The sequence below is a fragment of the Martes martes genome (genome assembly GCF_963455335.1).
Source record: "Martes martes genome assembly, chromosome: 9".
In the NCBI taxonomy this organism is placed as follows: Eukaryota; Metazoa; Chordata; class Mammalia; order Carnivora; family Mustelidae; genus Martes; species Martes martes.
The window spans coordinates 137,336,276-137,351,490 of record NC_137896.1 but is presented as its reverse complement, the minus strand read 5'-3'; the positions used below and the strand labels follow the sequence as shown (position 1 = coordinate 137,351,490).

Here is a 15,215-nt window from a genome sequence, read left to right as displayed (position 1 = left end):
ACTGGTTGTTCCGCGTGCTTCAAACGTCTTATTTTGTTTTCTGTGACAAAATTAGCTCACCTCTCGGAGTTCACCTTTCCTGCTCAGGTCACGTTTCTAGTTTATGCCGGAGCTCTTGGGCATTTATCGTGTGACACGCATTTTCCTCACTCTGAGCAAGCTGGGTGTTAATTTCACTGCTTTTCACAGGCTCTTCATTTTAGTGAAGTTTGGCATTTCCAGTCTTTTCCTAGAAGAAATCCTTATAGACATGGAAGTGTTCCATTTGGGATTCCGTTGCTATCGTTAGAACACGCCTGACCCAGGGCGCCTGGGTGGCTCAATGGGTTAAAGCCTCTGCCTTCCCCTCAGGTCGTGGTCTCAGGGTCCTGGATCGAGCCCCACATCGGGCTCTCTGCTCCACAGGGAGCCTGCTTTCCCTCTCTCTGTGCCTGCCTCTCCGCCTGCTTGTGATCTCTCTCTGTGTGTCAGATAAATAAATAAAATCTTTAAAAAAGAACGTTTAAAAAAAAAGAACACCCCTGCACCTGTCTTACACAAGAACGGCTGCCGTGACAGACCAGGTCACACACAGCCCTCCCAGACTCCTGTGGAGGTGGCGTGTCAGTGGCTCGTGCACCAGAATGGCCCTGGATTTCCCGTTTACCTAATAAATCACGGGGAAACTTCAGCATGTGCTCGGTATGCTTGTGGGGCTTTGTAATTTAAAATGCAGAGCCAGGGGCACCTGGTGGCTCAGTCGGTGAAGCGTCTGCCTTCGGCTCCGGTCATGATCTCAAGGTCCTGAGATCAAGTCCCGTGTCAGGCTCCCTGCTGGGTGAGGGGGGGTGCGTCTCCTTATGCCCCGCCCCCTGCTGATGTGCCCCCCGAGCTGGCTCTCTCTCAAAAGTAAATAAACAATCTTTTAACACAATGCAGCATTGAAGGTGCGGGCAGTTTTGTTGAGGTTTGTTTTTACAGCGAAGGTGGGGACACCGCATTCTTTGTCAGCCAGAGCCATCCAGCACCCCGTGTCCCAATAACCGGGCAGTGAAAGGAGAGACGCCAGCGGTGCGGCTCCTCCTCAGGCTGTCGGAGAATCGAGAACAAGGCAAGACCAGCAGAGCCGAGGGAGATGTCCGGGGAAACGTGCAGAGCCGTAATGCCCAGGCAGAGTCCTCCGAATGTGCGCTGTTAGTGCGGGCAGAGGGCCCGTGCGGTCCCTGTAGGTGCTCTCTGCTGGACGTCTGCACAGCTGGGCCTCACGGCAGGGTGGCCCCGTCCCAGGAGCCCTGCCCTGTCCCGAGAGGATGCCATCCGCCCAGCACACGGCAGAGTTGTGCTGCTGAAGCAAGGGGCACACCCCTGCACAGAGAAGCTAAGTGTCTCCGCTCCTCTGACTCTGTTCTCTCTGCCCAGCACGAGGCCTGCTTCATTTCTGATTCCTCTCTGCCTCTGTGCTTAGCAGCGTGGACTTGCTGCATGGCCCAGGACCCTCAGAAATGAATTTTATAGGAGTATTTTCATTTAATGTTTCCTAAATGATTAATGAGAATGCTTCCACCAGCCTGGAGTAAGGTCATGACTATACTTGGGAATCTTCTAGAAAAACAGATCCACTGGGAATGATTTGTCCTTACAGATACTGACTAGCCCTATATTTCAAGGCATGCTGTCCCTGCAGGAGAGAGGCCTCGGGCTAGTGGGAAAGGCGTGCGCGTTTCAGCACTCAGCACCACTCAGCCTTGAGGGTTTCACGGAGTCCCAGCATAAGACACCGGAGGTGGGGTCTGGCCGGACTAAGACAGTCAGGTAAAGGTGCTTTGATCTGCTTTTCCTTAAAAGTCCAAACACCCAGATTCATGTCACTGGGAGCCACGCTGAGTGTCACCTGCGGCCACCCCACCCAGGGCTCTCTGCCGGCAGTGTGGTGCCCATGCTGTGAGGGGCGCGGGATTGGCAGGTGCACACGAGCAGGGACAGAGAGGTCCGCAGACTGCACCCAGAGTGAGGCTGACGTGAGGGAGCAGTACCGCCAGCCCGAGCGGACAGCAGTGCCTTCCCTGCCCCAGAACCCCAGGCGCATCCTGTCTGCACAGGAGAAGCGGGGGACAGAGGCCTCGTGCCAGCAGGGGATCCGGGAGTCCACGGAGTTGTTCCCTCTCACTGTTACATCAGGGCAAGGGAGCATGTGTTAGTAGTTCTAAAATAACATGCTACATTTTTTCTTAACATGAAAGAATTTTTGCTTCACTAGTATTAGTTTTGTGATTTTATTATGTCCCCACATTCAAGGAAGACGTGGGTGAATTTTGTCTCCCCCCCTCCCTTGGAAAGCCACTGTGAGAGCTGCTGTACACATGCAGGACCAAAGGGAGCCGAGAAACCCCACGTCAGGGGCAGGAGTGTGGGTCACCTCTGCCCGGGCCGGCTCTGCACACAGGGGCCGAAGCGCGGACGAGCGCAGCAGGGCTCACATGCACTCACGGCTTCTGCACTCTCCCATCCCTCGCCCCAGTTCACCTCTGAACACCTTGTATTTGTCCTAGAAAGAGCAGCCAATAGTGGGGAAACAGCATGTAGCTAAGGAGGGAGACTTGCGCCATGCGGTGCGTGATGGCTATTGTGATGCTGACGGCCAGTCGAGGCTGGGAGGGTGCAGGCCCGTCCAGGCAGGTGCAGATGGCGGCTGGAGGGCCCTGGGGCTGAGACGCTTTAAACTCGCGTCAGGGAGGCCGTGGGTTGGAGCAGGGCTTTTTCAGTGTTCCTCTGCGCTCAGGGCCCCCGGGGCCTGGGCGGAGGCAGGGTCTCCCACAGGGACCTACCGTGCGAGACCCTGCCTCTGCCCAGGCCCCGGGGGCCCTGAGTCGGCAGTTGGGGGAAGGACCATGCTGAGAAGTGGGGGTCCGTGTAGTTCCCCATATTCCATAGGGGTTCCTCTTAGCTTTGAGCTCACCTCGGGTGTCTGATTGCTTTCCGAAATCTGTTGATATCTTCCTCTACCTGCTTGCATATCTTTAGACAATGAATTAAAATAATTTTAATTTACTTTTCATCTCCTTCAGCTAAAAGTAAATATTTCATTTGAAGCTGTGAACTTTGCAGCTTCTCATACCATACAGAAACATTTTTTATACAGAAACATTTTTATAACATTCATCAAGCTACAGACCACTTTTCTGTGGTTTAACTATGAACAGACTGCTCGCTTCACGAGTGGCACTGCGCAAGTTCATGTACAAAGCAGTCAGTACTTAGAAAGTATTTTCCATAGAATTCAATCTGTACCTAGTTAGGCACTTAGGTCAGCTCCCAAAGGTCTCTTTAACCATTAAATGCATCTTGAATAGAGGACTAATATCACTCCTTTAATTATAACTGGCTACCATATTTAGTATTTCTTTTTTTTTTTTTAAGATTTTACTTATTTTTGTATTTGATAGAGAGAGAGAGATCACAAGTAGGCAGCGAGGCAGGCAGAGAGAGAGGAGGAGAAGCAGGCTCCCCGCCGAGCAGAGAGCCTGATGAGGGGCTCGATCCCAGGACCTGAAGTCATGACCCAGGTCGAAGGCAGAGGCCCAACCCACTGAGGAACCCAGGTGCCCCCACATTTAGCATTTCTAAGAAAAAATATATTTTAATTCCAATTTGAGATCCCCAAAACACAGTCTTTTTTTCCTTCTTAAGGAATGGATCCAATTTTATCTTTTTTCATGTGGCCTTCTACATACCCCAGTGGTGCTTACTGAAAACTACATTTTCCTTTTCAATAATTTGGGGATACTGTCTTTTTGTACACTAAATTCTCAGTGCAGTTGAGTTTCTCTTTTAATTAATAATATTTATGTTTAAGGTTGTTTCAGATTTACAGAAACATTGAACAGATAGTACAGAGAGTTCCATATACCCTCTCTTCTGTGCAGTTTTCATTAATATCCTGTATTATTGTTAACATCTTGCATTTGTGTAGGACATTTGTTACAATAGATTGGTACATTGTTATTAAAATCCGTGTTATAACTCACTCCTGGTGGTGTACGTTCTTTGAGTCTGGACAAACGGATAAAGACTTGTATCTGTCATCATGGTATCCCACAGAATAGTTTCACTGCCCTTTGAACATCCTGTCTTCCCTCCCACCTAGCCCCAGGAAACCACCAATCTTTTGACTGGCTTCGTACAGTTGCCCCTTGCAGATTGTCCTCTTGCTGGAATCCTGTAATATGCAGCCTTTTCAGGCTGGTGTCTTCTCCGTAGCCAGGTGCATTTAGGATGCCTCCGGGCCTTTTTGTGGTTTGGTAGCAAATTTCATTTTAGTTCTGAAAAGTTTTGTCTGGATGTACCACAGTTTATTCACTTACCTGTCAGAAGACATCTTGGCTGCTTCTGGTTTGGGGCAATGACGAATAAAGTCACTTTCTTGTGCCCGGTTTTGTGTGGACACACATTCTGAAGTTACTTGGGTAAATACACGGACTATATGGTACGCCTGTGTTTGGTGTTGTAACCCCGGCCCGTCTTCCAGAGCGCTTGTACCATTTGCGTATGCGCCAGTGATGAATGAGAGCCCCTGTTGCTCCACATCTTCACCAGCATTTGGTGTTGTCAGCTTTCTGGATTTTAACCATTCTCATGGGGGTGGAATGATACTGTTACATTGTTTTCATTTGCAGTTTGTAGCTCCCTAATGACATGTCTATGATGGGGTGCATTTTTCTTGCTGTTTTTTCATCTGTATACCTTTGTCAAGGTATCTGTTCAGATCTGTTGTCCATTTGCTGAGTTGTTTTCTTACTGTTGATTTTTAAGAGTTCTTTGTGTATTTGGATACAAGCCCCTTGCCAGATGTGTGTTTTGCTGATATTTTCTCCTAGTCTTTGGCTTGTCTTCTTCTTCTCTAGACATCCTCTTTCCCAGGGCAGTTTTTAATCTTAAGAGTCTAGTGTTTGTTTGTTTTTCTCTTTATGGATCTTGTTTTTGGTTTTGTATCTAAAAAGTTATCACCAGACCCAGGTCGCTTAGATTTTCTCTTGTGTTCCGTTCTAGACATTTCACAGTTTTGCATTTTACATTTAGGTCTGTTACCCGTATTGACTTGAGCTTTGTGAAGGGTGGAGGGTCTGCGTTGAGATGATTTCCCCCCACTTAGGTATCTGGTCGGCCCAGCGGCGTTTGCCGAAGGGACTGCCCTTTCTCCATTGACTTAGCTTGACCCCCCGTCAGAGATCAGTTGACTGTATTTATGAAGCCTGTTTCTGGGCTTCCTGTTCTGTTCCATGGACATGTCCCGTTCTTCTGCTAGTGTCACGCACAGTCTTTGTTCCACCACCGTCACAGGAAGTTGTAAAGCTGGGCAGTGTCTGTTCTCTGGCTTTGCTCATCTCTTCAGTGTCGTGGTGAAAATTTAAGACCTTCTCCCTCCCCACGTGTAGCTGCGAATCAGGACATCCACGTCCACAGAATCACAGGGGCTTTGGCTGCGATTGCTTTGGTTCTGCAGATGAAGCAGTGAGAACGGACCCTGAGGCACCGTGGAGTCTTCCTGTCTGTTCCGGGAGCACCTTTCCCATTACTCACATCTCCACTTTCTCTCACCAGAGCCTTATGATTTGCCTCATAAAGACTTTGTGCATGTATTGCCAGATTTATATCTTACTATTTCATTTATGTTGGAGTTAACATAAACAGTACTGTTTTGGGGGTTTTGTTTTGTTTTTGTTTTTGTTTTTTGAAGAAGTGTTTCTTCTCTCCTTTTTTTTTTTTTTAAGATTTTATTTATTTATTTGAGAGAAAATGCACCAGCAGTGGGGAGAAGCAGAGGGAGAGGGAGAAGCAGGCTCCCCGCTAGGCAGGGAGCCTGACACGTGGCTGGATCCCAGGACCCTGAGATCATGACCTTCAGTGGCTGAGCTACCCAGGCGCCCCAATGTTCTTATGTTTTTAACTTCAAATTTCGGTTATTCATTGCTGGTGTAAGTCAAACCAGTTGACTTACAGATTAACCTTGTATCTGTTCCTTTACTTGCTTATTTCTTGAGGAAGATTATTTTTGTTGTCAGTTCTTTGGGATTTTCCGTGTAGATGATTTTATAATCTGCAAAAACAGTTTTATTTCTTCTTTCTAACCTATACACCTTTTTCCCTATTTTTTTTTTTTTGTCTTATTGCATTAATTGGGACTTCTAGTATCATGTGCAGTAGGAGTGGTAAAAAGAGGACGCCCTTTCCATGTTCAGGATCTTAGGGGAAAAACATTTAGTTTCTCATTGCTAAGGCTGTTGTTACCTATAGGCTTCTGTAGATGTCCCTTATCAAGCGGAGGAAGTTCTCTGTTCTTTGCTGAGAGTTTTTATCACGACATATTTGGTCAGATGTGGTTTTCACATCTGTTGGTACACCATGTGCCTTTTCTTGTTTAGCCTCTTGGATGTGATGGGTTACATTGATTTTTGAGTGTTGGACCGGGCTTTCGTAGCTGAAATAAATCCCACTTGATCATGGTATATAATTCTTTTTATACACCTTTGGGTTTGATTTGCTAATTTTTTGTTGGATTCCATTTAATTGGATTTGATCTGCTGATTGTTGACGATATCTGTATCTGCATTCCTGAGCCATACTGGTCTATAGTTTTCTTTTCCTGTGATGTCTTTGTCTAGTTTGGGTATTAACGTACTGCTAGCCTCATAGAATAGATGAGGCAGTGTCCCCTCTGCATCTATTTCCTGGAACAGAGTGGAGAGAATTGGTATCATTTCTTCCCTAAATGGTTGGTGAAGTTCACCAGTGAAACCATCTGGGCCTGGTGCTTTCTGTTTTGAAAGGTTATTATTTCTTGATTTAATTTTTAAGTAGATGTTGGCCTATTCAGATTATGTCTTCCTTTTTGTGTGATTTTTATTAAATTGTATCTTTGAGGGAATTAGTCCATTTCATCTAGGTTACAAAATCTGTGGTCAAGGAGTTCTTCATAGTATTCCTTTATTATCTTTTTTTTTTTTTTTAAAGATTTTATTTGACAGAGAGAGATCAGAAGTAGGCAGAGCAGCAGGGAGAGAGAGAGGGGGAAGCAGGCTCCTCGCTGAGCAGAGAGCCCGATGCGGGACTCGATCTCAGGACCCTGAGATCATGATCTGAGCCGAAGGCAGAGGCTTAACCCACTGAGCCACCCAGGTGCCCCCCTTTATTATCTTTTTAACGTCCATGTAATCAGTAGCGATGACCTCTCTTATATTTCTGATATTAGTAATTCATGTCTTCTCTTTCATTTCTTTGTTAGCCTGGCTAGAGGTGTATCAATTTTATTAATTTTGTCAAAAACCCAGCTTTGAGTTTTATTGGTTTTCTCTGTTGATTTCCTATTTTCAATGTCACTGATTTCTGCTTTAATTTTTATTTTCTTTTTCTTCTATATTGCCTGCCTCTCTCTAGTAGTCTAAGGTGGAACTTGCTGATTTTGAGATTTTCTTTCTTTTCAAATATATTCATCTAATGCTGTAAAATGCCCTCCTAGCACTGCTTTTGCAGCATCTCACAAATTTTGATAAGTTGTACTTTGAATCTCATTTAGCTCCAAATGATTTTGCATGTCCTTTTAACCGCAGACACTTCCTCGGGTGCGTGGGCACTTGCACTGTGCACAGCTCATGTTTCCTGCCACCTCGTCTTGTATTCAGCTCATTTACAAACCGGTTTGGGAACATGCAGTAGAAAGTTGTGTCTGTGCTTATCCTACAGAACTTACAGAGTTCTGGAGATATTCTCTGTCTGCAGATGAATTCTGAGCCACGCGGGAATGATTATCACCTGCTCTTGACTTGATACGAAGGGGTGAAAATGATACCATGAACGCATGGCCCGCCCGGGTAGCACAGACCTGTAGTAAGTGATGCTCACAGTCAAGACGCTTCTTTCCAGGAAGCAGAGACAACTCATTCCAGAATGGAAATTCAATCATTCATCCTCTTCAGACATAGGAATTATGTAATGTTCTAGTGTTCTAAAAAACCAAGGTGGGGGTGGGGGCATTTTCCCAAAAAAAAAAAAAAAAAATTTTAAAATTCAGTAACTGTCATCTTTCTTTTCTCCGGACTTAAAATCACCACAGAAGCTACATTTTGTGGAGTTCCTTATTTGTGACTTCCCTGTGGGTCTTCCTTCTGTCTTTGTTAAACACCACAGAGCATCCCAGCATGTCAGGGGAAGGAGCAGCTCGGTTGGGAAGCCGTCTTGGTGTGGCTCACGGGGGACTCTCCCTGGCGATTAGCGGTCCGGTGGGCGGGCAGAGGACGGAGAGGCTGAGTCGCTTGCAGGTGTCCTATAGCTTGTTTGCTGACCATCTCCAAACTGTACCCTGCATCCAGACATTTCCCTCCAGGCTGCGTGCAAGAGCGCTCCTCTGACTCTGCAGGGTCGCCCCTTGTTGTCCTCTTCACATCCATTATCTCCTGTGTGACCAGCTCAGGCTGTTTGGTTATTTTGATGGTTTTTATGTACTTCGTGTATATACCATATGTCAGATTCGAATCCTGGGAGAAGAGACATGACATCAATAAAGACATTTCCTGAGCCTGGGCGACGCGGCCACAACCAGACACCGTCTCAGTTCACCTCGGGGGCAGCCCCTTCTTCGGAGAGCTGCCCTCGTCCCCCCGCAGCTCGCTGGCCGGTGGTCCCCGGGGGCTGGGCCTGGGGGCGGAGTTTTCAAGTGCAGCTCCCTTGCCTGCTGTCGGAGCACCTGTGACAGAGCCTTTGCCCAGAGCCACACACACACACACGCGGGCGCACACCCACATGTACATGCACTCACACATCACCGAATCGGGCTAAGCTCCAGCCTAGACCTGGGCCTGAGACTCAACTTCGCTCCCGTTCCTTCCCTCATCCTTACGTGCTCGCGGAGCGTCCTTTCAGGGTCTCCTTCTAGGGACTCCAGCCTAAGTCAGCAGCCTCCTGCTTGAGCTTGTCATACCAAAAACACGTTTCAAAACTCCTTGAGTGTTTTGTGGTGTCTTTTACTGGAGGAGGATGCAGTCCCTCGTTAAAGCACAGCTATGGGAACGGTAGTGACCTCCGCCTTTCTCCTCTGGTAGTTGTCTAGGACATACGTCTGCACGGCTTTACCGAGAAGACCGGCAGGTATTTTATCATTGGCATCGTTGGATATTTTACCAAGAAATGCAGGGATTCTGTCGGCCCGTCTGCGGGGACATTGGCTGTTCCCTCCTTGAAGTGTGTGAAGTATGAAAGCATGCTGAAGGATAGCGGACTGACTCAACTTTGACTTTGATTCCAGGCTCCATGGTCCCCTTCTCGATGCGGATCCTGCACGCGGAGCTTCAGCAGTACCTGGGGAACCCGCAGGAGGCCCTGGACAGACTCCACAGAGTGAAGGCCGTCTGCAGCAAGGTAGCGATGGCTCCGCGGTCCCCTGCTCTGTCCTCCTCCCCTCCCAACAGAGTGCGCCCTTGGGGCGCACCGCACCACTCCCTGCCCAGCCCTCCCCGGTGGCCGCCATCACCACTGCCCCAGAAAGGGGGACCCAGTGCATCCTGACCAGTACTCTTTGTTCTCGCTCAAATTGCTTTGGGGGCAGTGAATGTTTTCTGGCAACACTTAGGGCCCGAGATCCTTGTTCCTTAGTTGTTGTTGCTGTTGTGGAGGGACAATGAACACACAGTATTGCGTCTGTCTCGGGGGTACCGCACAGTGATTCAGCGGCTGTGGGCATTAGGGAATCCTCGCCATGGAAAGTTGTGACGGTGTTGCTGGCTGCCGTCCCCGTGCTGTCTGTTAGCTTCCTGCGTCTTAGTTACTGTCCACCTGGAGGGTTTGCCCCTCTCGTCCCCTTCACCTGCTCCATTCTTCCCCTCCCCCTGGCAGCCGTCAGTTTGTTCTCTGTGTCTGAGTCTGTTTCTGTTTTGGTTTTTAGATTTCACATGTAGGTGAGGGCATACAGCGTTTCTTTGACTTATTTCACTCAGATGACCGTCTGTAGAGCCACCCGTGTCGCAGATGGCAAGATTTCACTCTCTTGACGGCTGAGTAACTCTGTTGTGTGCCTGCGCCGCCCTGTTTTTACCCGCTCGTCCACTGACCGACATTCAGGTGGCTGCCATGTCTGGGCTGTTATTATACACAGTCCTGTAAGGAACATAGAGGGGCCCACGTCCCTCTGTGTTCACGCTTTCATTTTCCTCAGATAAGGGCCCAGAAGTAAGCTTGCTGGATCGTACACTAACCCTGTTTTTAATTTTTTGAAGAACCTCCATGTTGTTTTCCAGAGTGGCTGCACCAGCTTGCGCTCCCTCCGGCGATGCCCAGGGTGCCGCTTTCTTCACACCCTCCCCGACACTTGTTTTTTCTTGCCTTTGATACCGGCCGTTCTGAGAGGTGTGAGGTAACACCGCGTTGTGGTGTTGGTGTGCATTTCCACGACGGTGAATGATTCCGCGCCTCTTTCCACGTGCCCATTGGCCGTCCCAACGTCTTCTTTAGAAAACCAGTCTGTTCAGGCCCTCTACCTGATTGAGTTTTTTTACATTGACTTTTCTGAGCTCTTTATGTATTTTGGATATCAGAGATGTCATTTGCAAATATCTTCTGCTGTTTAGTAGGTTCCCTGTTCATGTTGTTGCTGATTTCCTTCGCTGTGCAAAAGCATTTTAGTTTGATATAGTCCCATTTGTTTATTTTGGGGGTTTTTTTGTTGTTCTTGCCTGAGGAGACAGATCCAAAAAAATATCACTAGTACCAGCGTCTGAGAGCTTCTTGCCTATGTTTTATTCTAGAAGTTTTATGGTTTCAGGTTTTACATGTAAGTCTTTATCCATTTTGAATTCATTTCTCTGTCTGGTATAAGAAAGTAGTCTGGTTTCATTCTTCTGCATGTGGCTGTCCGGTTTTCCTGACCTTGATCGAAAAGACGGTCTCTTCCCCATTACATATGCTTGTGTCCTTTGTCGTAGATAAAGTAACCATAGAAGGATGACTTGCGTTCTCAGCTCTGACCGCATTGCTCTGTGTGCCTGTTCTTGTGCCAGTACCAGACCATTGGGTTTATTAAGCTTCTAGTGTAAGAAACCAGGGACTGTGATTCCTCCAGTTTTGTTCTCTTTCTCAAGACTGCTTTGGCTGGGGGTCTTTTATGTTTCTGTACGAATTTTAAGTTGCTTATTCTAGCTCTATGAGAAATGCCATCAGTGTTTGGGTAGGAATTGCGTCAGATCCGTTGGGAATTTCGACAACACTCTTCTGGGCCTCAGCACAGAACGTCTCTCCATTTATTTGCATCATCTTCAGTTTCTCTCACCGCTCTCTTCCAGTTTTCTGAGTACAGGGCTTTCACCTTCTTAGCTAAATTTATTCATGGGTATTTTATTCTCTTTTATGTAGTTGTAAATGGGATTGTTTTCTTAATTTCTCTTTCTGATAATTTGTTATTCTTGCATACAAATGCACCAGATTTCCACATACTGATTTTGTATCCTGTAAGCTTAATGACTTCACTTATTGGGTCTCATAGTTTCTGGGTGATGCTTTAGGGTTTTCTGTGTGCGGTATCGTGTCATCTGTGAATAGTGACAGTTTTGCTTCTTTCCGATTTGGAGGCCTGTTATTTCTTGTCTGATTGCTACAGCAGGGACTTCCAGTAATAGGTTGAGTAAAAGTGGCTAGAGTGGGCACCCTTAACTTCCTCCTCCTCTTAGAGGGAACGCTCTCAGTACTTGACCGCTGAGCGTGTTAGCTCTGGGCTTGTCGGACATGGCTGTCCTCCTGTTGAGGTCACTCCTTCTGTATCCACTTTGTTGAGAGTTTTTATCATAAACGGATGTTGTGTCAGATGCTGCTTCTGCATCTGTGGGGTTATCATGGGTTTTTTCGTCCTCCTTCATTCACATCGTGCGTCACGTTGACTGACTCAGGGTATTGAACCATCCTTGTACCCCTGGACTGCGTCCCACTTGCTCACAGCGTGTGACCCTCTCACTGTATAGTTGAATTCCGTTTGCTCATTCTTTGTTGGGGACTTTGGCATCTGTGTTCATCAGGGACGTCGGCCTGAGATTTTCTTTTTTGTTTTTCTCCTTCCCTAGTGTCTTTGTCTGGTTTGGGTATCAGAGTAATTCTGGCCTCGTAGAATGAGCTTAGAATGTTCCTTCCTCTTCAGTTTTATGGAATTTTTTGAGAAAGATACGTGCTAACTCTTTTTAAAATGTTTGGTGGAATACACCTGTGAAGCCATCTGATCTAGACTTTGGGGAGTTGGGAGTTTCTTTATTACTGATTCAGTTTCATTACTGGTAATTCGTCTGTTCAGATCTGCTGTTCCTTGCCTATGCAGTGTTGGAGGAGCGTATGTTTCTAGGAATTTATCCATTTCATCTAGCTTGTCCAGTCTGCCAGCATGTAATTCTTCTTTAGTATTACTGGTAGGTCAAAAGCTGGGACGTACTCTCCTGTGTAAACATCACATGCCCTGGAGTGTGGCGGACCGTCCAGCGTCCTGCAGATGCTGCAGGCCCCAGCCTTGTGTCTCACAGGGGCACTGGCACAATCTTTAACAAGATAATGGTTTAAAACGTTCCGAAATCAAAAGTAAATTATATTGTATAATGACAATTGTCATTCGTAGTACTGACTCCAAAGGCTGATAAGATTCAGAAGTGCTTTCTGAATTGTTCTTGGTTGGGAAGTAACAGTTATGTAGAAGGCAGCAAGCGGCATCAACAGAAGATCAGATCATTCCCTCTAGTGATATTAGGAGGAGATGCGGGATTTTGAGTCTCTCCGTCGCCAGATGAGCACCGTCCGAGAGCTTCCTCTCTCCTGCTGGGCGGCCACGTGGCTCCCCTACAGGTGTCCCTTCCCTTCCCACGCTAGCCCCATGTAGGAGTGAGGCTGGTTCCAACTGGATATGCCCCCCCCCCCCAGGCACTCTGGAACCCGGAGAGGTTTGTGTTTTTCCTTTCTCTTTTTTTGGAAGACTACACTTTTTTTTTTTCAAGTTGGTTTATGTAACCTGTATTGTATCACCATTTGCAGAGGTAGGAGAGTTCAGTGATTCATCAGCCGCATACAACACTGTTGCGTGACATACGATGTCACTCACATGTGGGATTTAAGAGAGGTTTGTGTCTGACCCAGCTGTGCATCAGGACGGTTCTAACCAGGCTTGTTCACCTGGCAGGTGTGTCTGGGTACCTGCTGTGCACGGCAGGGGGAGTGGGGTGGTGACCGTACGCCTGTGTCCCCTGCGAGCGTCCTGGGCAAGTGCTCGTCTTACCCAGCCGTGTTTGTTCAAGCCTCTCGTCAGTACGTCCTGGTCATGCAGAAGGTCTGTGTTCATGCCAGAGTTCATTTACTCAAGACGGACAAAATCTAAAAATAGGAAAATAGGAAAAGCCAGCCCAGCACTCTTGGGCCGGCGTGGACTTGGTGGGTTCAGGTTTGTTCTGTGGCTGGATCGCTTGTGCGCAGGTCTGCTCGTGGCATGGCCCGTGGTCCTTGGTCTTCCCCTCGCACACGAGAGGTCAGAGACGAGGCTCCGGGACTCGGAGGTCGCATCCAACACTAGCAGGCTGGTTTTCTGAGTCCATCACAGCCAGTGGGAAACCCAAGGAAAGATTTAAACCAGAGGCTGTTGGCCAGCACGGTTCCCTGCGTGCTCTGTGCTCTTTCCTGGGTCTTTCAGCCACCCCCTGTCCCCGGCTGTGCCAGAGGTCAAACACCCGTGGTGACCACGCTGGTCATGGGGTCGCCATCAACAGGCGAGCTGCGCTCACACCGGAACAGACGCCGTGCCTCGTGTCACACCCCCGTCACCTCCATTACTGCTCCCAGTGGCTCTTGAGGTCATGGCGTCCCCGTTGTGCAGCTGTGGAGACGGAGCCTCACGGGACTGAGTCACCAGACTGGGACAGTGAACTGGCAGAGGAGCCTGGACTGAAACAGGTCACCTGGTTCCAGAAATCTGGTCCCTGCTCGTCCGTGGAGTCAAACTGCAGCACCCCCTGCTCCCCGCAAGTGCACTGTGTTCCCTGCCGCCTTGGGAGTGGGGCCCTCCTGAATTTGCCCTCGTGTGGCCACTCCCGCTGCCCTCGCTCTGCCGGAGGTTGGTCCCCGTGGGTTTAGGGAACAGAGGGCTCTGCACCAGTGAGGAGTCAAAACCATGACGTCGCATCTCCTCAGGTGACATTCTCCACCTGCCCCTCCCTCGGTTTTCCTTCCGCTGCCTGCACCCCTGTCCCCAGCCTCCTGCCTGCCCCGGGCCGGCGGTGGTGAGGTCTGGGGCACGGGCTCAGCACAGCCCTGGCGCACATGGCTTGGCCCGGCAGTGTCCGGCTATGGGCATGGAGCCGGGCCACCCCCTCGGGTCTTCAGCACAGATGGGGACAGGTGGGAGGTGGGTGCCGGGACTGCATGTGGCGGCCTTGGGCCGATCCGGAGCCTTGACGCTGGTCTGAGATGCTTTCCTCAAGGATGGTCTGCAAACCCGAGTCCTTGTTTCTAGGAAGAAAGCGGAGTTACTCGGTTCACATTCCCCGAAGAGCTCTCTGTCTTGTGTTTCCGGTGTTTGAGTGGTGTCTGTTGCTGGTCCTCAGGGTCATTGTTGCAGGCCGGGGCTCTCAAGTGAGATGCTTGGGGCGGGGTGAACGTGGATACCAGACCGGGGTGGTGCAGGGCTGCCACCCCTCGGGAAGGAAGGCGGCTGGGGCACCTCAGAATGCTAGAGCACGCTGCTATCTGTGCCGGCAGTCGCTCTGAGCCGTGCAGTGCAGTCATTGCCCCGAGCGCAGCTTCGGCCCCAGCGTGGAGCTCCCGGACGGGAAGAGACCGCCTCCTGCAGCAGCCGCAGGGAGCAGCCGGGGCGGATGAGGAGGAACCGCCACCACCCGTGGCCGCAGCCTGGGGGGGGCCGGCGTGCTCTCTGCAGGTCGGGGCTCCATCACCCACCTTCTTGGGAGACAGCCCAGATGGGGGAGTCTCCCCTTGATTCCACTCTGTGCCACCTTAACCACAGGAGGGGGGCACCGGATATGGGGTGTCCTGGAGACAGCAGACGTGGGGTGTCCCAGGACCTGCCAGGCCTGGGGTATCAAGGCTTGATGTGGTTTCCAGATGGTTATCTCGGCCATTACAGCCATGACGTGGGAAATGATTCGTGACCCGAGACTAGCTGTGGAAGCCAGCCGCAGGGCGGTGGGCCGGTCAGGGCGGTGGGCCGGTCAGGGCGG

General features: G+C 49.2%; 2 protein-coding genes across 3 annotated transcripts in view; both read left to right on the top strand.

Annotated features, from left to right (window-relative positions):
* The window catches only part of RPS7 (ribosomal protein S7), a 261,270-nt gene that overhangs the window by 145,793 nt on the left and 100,262 nt on the right, over positions 1 to 15,215 (top strand). The gene's annotated exons all lie outside the window — the stretch shown is intronic.
* TRAPPC12 (trafficking protein particle complex subunit 12) overlaps positions 1 to 15,215 on the top strand; it is a 73,772-nt gene that overhangs the window by 38,696 nt on the left and 19,861 nt on the right. For both annotated transcript variants that reach the window (XR_013967443.1, XM_080813962.1), the window contains exon 6: positions 9,275 to 9,387. Coding sequence is in view for 1 of the 2 variants with exons in the window: in XM_080813962.1 (XP_080670088.1) it covers positions 9,275 to 9,387 (113 nt within the window). In the remaining variant the exon portion in view is untranslated. The remainder of the gene's footprint in view (positions 1 to 9,274; positions 9,388 to 15,215) is intronic.